General features: G+C 40.9%; 1 protein-coding gene across 1 annotated transcript; it reads right to left on the bottom strand.

The window, feature by feature from the left end:
• Positions 1-717: 717 nt before the first annotated feature.
• Positions 718-3302, bottom strand: LOC131057338 (L-type lectin-domain containing receptor kinase SIT2). Its single transcript, XM_057991476.2, has one exon. The coding sequence runs from the start codon at positions 2902-2904 to the stop codon at positions 931-933; it is 1974 nt and encodes a 657-aa protein (XP_057847459.2). The 5' UTR covers positions 2905-3302; the 3' UTR covers positions 718-930.
• Positions 3303-4001: the final 699 nt, after the last annotated feature.

Below are 4001 nucleotides of genomic sequence, written 5' to 3'. Positions count from 1 at the left end.
GTAATTTTTAAAAGTAGAACTCGTTCAATGCTTTCATGCACCAACGGCAAAGCCGTTCGACCCACATCATCTCTCATCGTCAGAATTCCGACAACAACTAATGAAACGCCCGACAAGGATGTTGTGCATCCGACAACACTCCTTTGTCGGAATTTTATACTTTGGTGTCGGAATTCCGATGACAGCCCGAGAGGGCGACGGTATTCATTTGTGGAATGAGAATGCATGGTGGTTGTCGGAAAGGTTAGAGGTGATGTTGAAATTGCGACGACCACAAGGATAGTCGAAACTTCTGACACAAAGTTTTTGACGGTCTTTTTTGTCGGTAGTGCGACAAAATGTGGTCGGAATTCTGACGATTGGCTGTTGAAATCTTGACCCAAGTGTACTAGTGTGTGTCTTATGAACCTTTCATTATAGAATCCCATTAGCTCATCAAGTAATAAGTAGGTGATATTTTTCATAGCAAGTCAAATTATGATATTGCTATCATGGTTCAATTGTGTAGTTTTTGAATCAAACTCATTGCCCCATGTTTCACGAGTGATTCACAAGAACCCATCTCTCCCGAGAATAATTCAACCAGTCTCCAACCGAATTGTCTATGCAGAAATAAAAATACACCTTTAACCATTTTTTATTAATTTAAAACTAAAATACAATCATTTTTTAATTTCCAATTAATTAAAAATTCGATAAAAATACATGTGACGTCGCCCTCCTACTGAGTACATGCTACTGTTAAAAAGATATACTAACTTTAATTACGTATTGTATCCAAATACAGTACAAATACCAGCATCGATCAGTCTAAAAGAGAAGTATACAGACAGTAAGAACAAGATTACAACTGCAAAACTAGACGATAGATTGATCCATCTTATACACACGGGCATCGTAGAAAACAACGTTGACTTTATTGAGCAGAGTCTATCGTCCCTCTAGAGAAATGGAGATGGAAGCATCTGCGCTACGACTGTAACATATTGGAGATCTCCAAGTATTACTCATCTCTAAATGAAACGAAGCATCAGAATCCGGTATTGGAGCTTCTTCTTCAAGTGTTTGCAGAACTTGCCTCGTTCCAGGCCTGCCTTCTGGCTGAGGATTACAACACAGGAGCCCCAATTTGAGCGCTCTTCCCATCTCAGCTTCAACGTATTGCCCACAAAGGTTCGGGTCTGCTGCATCCATGAGACTGCCATTAGCATCAAGCTCTCTCACCCAGTCCACCAAAACTACTTGAGCAGGTTGGAGAGAGGGATCGACGGGTCTCCTTCCGCATGCAACCTCCAATATAAAAACACCAAAGCTGAATACGTCTGTGGCGGGAGAGGCCTTTCCTGTGTGTATGAGCTCTGGTGCGATGTATCCCAGCGTTCCCACCACGCGAGTAGTCTGCGAATTTTCGTTATGCTCGTAGAGACGGGCAAGCCCAAAATCCCCCAACTTTCCATTGAGTTCCGAGTCCAGCAAAATATTGCTGGACTTGATGTCTCTGTGCACTACGCGTTGCTCCCACTCTTCATGAAGATACAGCAACCCTGCAGCGACATCTCTCAGAACTCTGTACCTGTTACCCCATTGAAGCACCTTCTTTGGGTTTCCAAATATCATCTTGTCCAGGCTCCCATTCGGCATATAATCATAAACTATGAAAAGCTGGTTTTCGTGCCTGCAGAAGCCTCTGATCTGGACAAGATTTCGATGTTGAAGGCGGCCAAGACTGGAGATCTCTGCTATGAATTCTTTAACCCCGTCATCTGTTTCTCTCAGAATACGTTTCACCGCCACCTGGAGGTTGTTTGTGGGAAGGACTCCGCTGTAGACCTGGCTAAAGCCTCCGGATCCCAAAAGTTGTTTCTCTTCGAAGCCCTTGGTTGCAATGTGTAGGTCTTTATACTTAAACCTGTGAGGCCAATACTCCATCTCCCATTCTTCTATATGATCTCTGTACCGCTTTCTCTTCAGCCGCACAAGTGACGCTACCACCACCACAAGAAGGCCGACAACGCAAGCTGTCGTAATACCGGCAATCAGTCCGGAGTTTGATCTCTTGATTTCTCTGTGCAAAAAGGATGGAAGAGTAGATGTCTTCAGAAAACCGGCAGTTCCGTTTGTATTAAAGCTCCAGGCAAGAATATAATTCTCTTCAAAAACCACCGCCGTAGCTGCTGAAAAACCAACATAGATTTCCTCTTCTAGAATGTTAGACAGAGAAAAGTTTTTCATATATACCAGTGGAGTTTCTGGGCGAGGTGAACCAGCTTCTGCAATGGTGACTCTGAGCTCGTTTTTAAGATGGTCATAGTCAATCCAAGCCTGAATATTCTGTCCGCTCTTGAGATCCAAATCTCGGAACTGATTGTTGGCAGTCCAGAAGCCGGCAGGCGTAGAGTTTACAGACCTGAGATCGTTGAGATCCACACCAACGTGATTGTCGTTGATGTCCTGAAATTCAAAGTTCCTTACTGTGTCGAACTCGATAGCAAACAAATGATTAGAGGCCTTTCCCATACTTGATATATTGCTAATCAAGCCAAGGTATTGAGTGGTAGAAAATCCGTCTAGAGACTTGTGTGGGGTCATTAGAAACGCGATACCAAACCCACTTGGTGTATCTGAAGAAGGGACAATGCTAAACACAAAACTTGTGCTGAAAGATGATGTAGAATTCAGAGAACCACGTTCCTTCATACGTACAGGATGTCGATAAAAGGCACGGCCAATACTGTTTTGACGGGTTGGATGATTAAGGGAGATGGCATTGGACTGCACTGAAGAACTACCAATCAATTCGAGGGAGGACGCATTGAATTGGTTGAAGATAAAATTTGTATGGGAGTCTGCAATAAGCGAGGGAAGGATGAGGAAAAGCACAAGGATCGCACAGGCACGTGCCATTGCCGTATTCCAGCTCGATTTCGATATTCCTTTCGAGCTTAAAACACAATGACCGCCAGGTATCAAAATCCAAAAGAAAACTCAATGGCAAGATGAGCAATAGACAAATAATTACTGCCGTAGAAACTAAAATTGAAATCGAAATAGAAACAAACCAATTTTTTGGAAAAAATCAAGAATGCGAAATTGTAAAGATATACGTTTTTCTATCTTGCGAAATTGTAATGGCTTTTGCCTGTTTCCCCTTCCCACTCCCCTCTTATAATATTTATAGGCTGTCTGTTAATTGGGAAAATATGACATCTGTGGTAACATATACTAAAATAAAGAAAAAGAGGAAAGAGTCGTATGTAATTGTAGCTTTCTGTGTTGCCTTCCTAACACGGTCCATTTGGAGTTTAATTACCCCACATTCGTCTTCCACGTTTTCTCGAGGCTTTTTTCAGTCAAATTTCTTAAAAATCTCAACCACCGATTCAAAAATATATCTCAAGACTTTTTATAAATCAATCATCATTAAACAAAGCGTAACTCTCATTACATAAAATTAAGTCATTATTAAGGAAATTGTCCAAAATCGTATCACTTATTCACATTCCATTTGCAGATCTATAAATCAATCTTACTTCCTTCTCCCTTCTCTAATCTTACCTGTATGATTTTATAGGTCGCTGATTTTGGTTATAGTAGCATTTATGTATTTGAGAGTTGTTGGTAGATATAATTTCTACCACCAAAAAGAACCAAATTGTCAACCTGTACATTAAGACAAAAGCTTCCATAGCTAACTCCAGACGTCTACAGCCACCCACGTTGATCTTGACTAATATATCTCAACTACCTATGTTAAATATCATAGCTAACTCTATGACTATATTTTAATATGTATTGCACTACAAATTGAATACAAAGGGGTTGAATTTTTCAGAGCTCATTTTATGGGTTTCTCTTCTGTACCAGATTTCTATCATGGTATCAGAGCCCACGGTTTATGAGATCATAGAGAGGCAAATGAATATGAAGGAGTCTTGGTTTGAAGACAATCTGCTCATAAAGATATTGTACACCAAAGGAGTGATGAGTGTTGACTAAGATTA

Source organism: Cryptomeria japonica, chromosome 7, assembly GCF_030272615.1.
Source record: "Cryptomeria japonica chromosome 7, Sugi_1.0, whole genome shotgun sequence".
In the NCBI taxonomy this organism is placed as follows: Eukaryota; Viridiplantae; Streptophyta; class Pinopsida; order Cupressales; family Cupressaceae; genus Cryptomeria; species Cryptomeria japonica.
This window is presented reverse-complemented; position numbering and strand designations above follow the sequence as displayed.

Coding starts and splice junctions, on each gene's coding strand:
- LOC131057338 (XM_057991476.2), bottom strand. CDS start 2,904: ATGGCACGTGCCTGTGCGATCCTTGTGCTTTTCCTCATCCTTCCCTCG.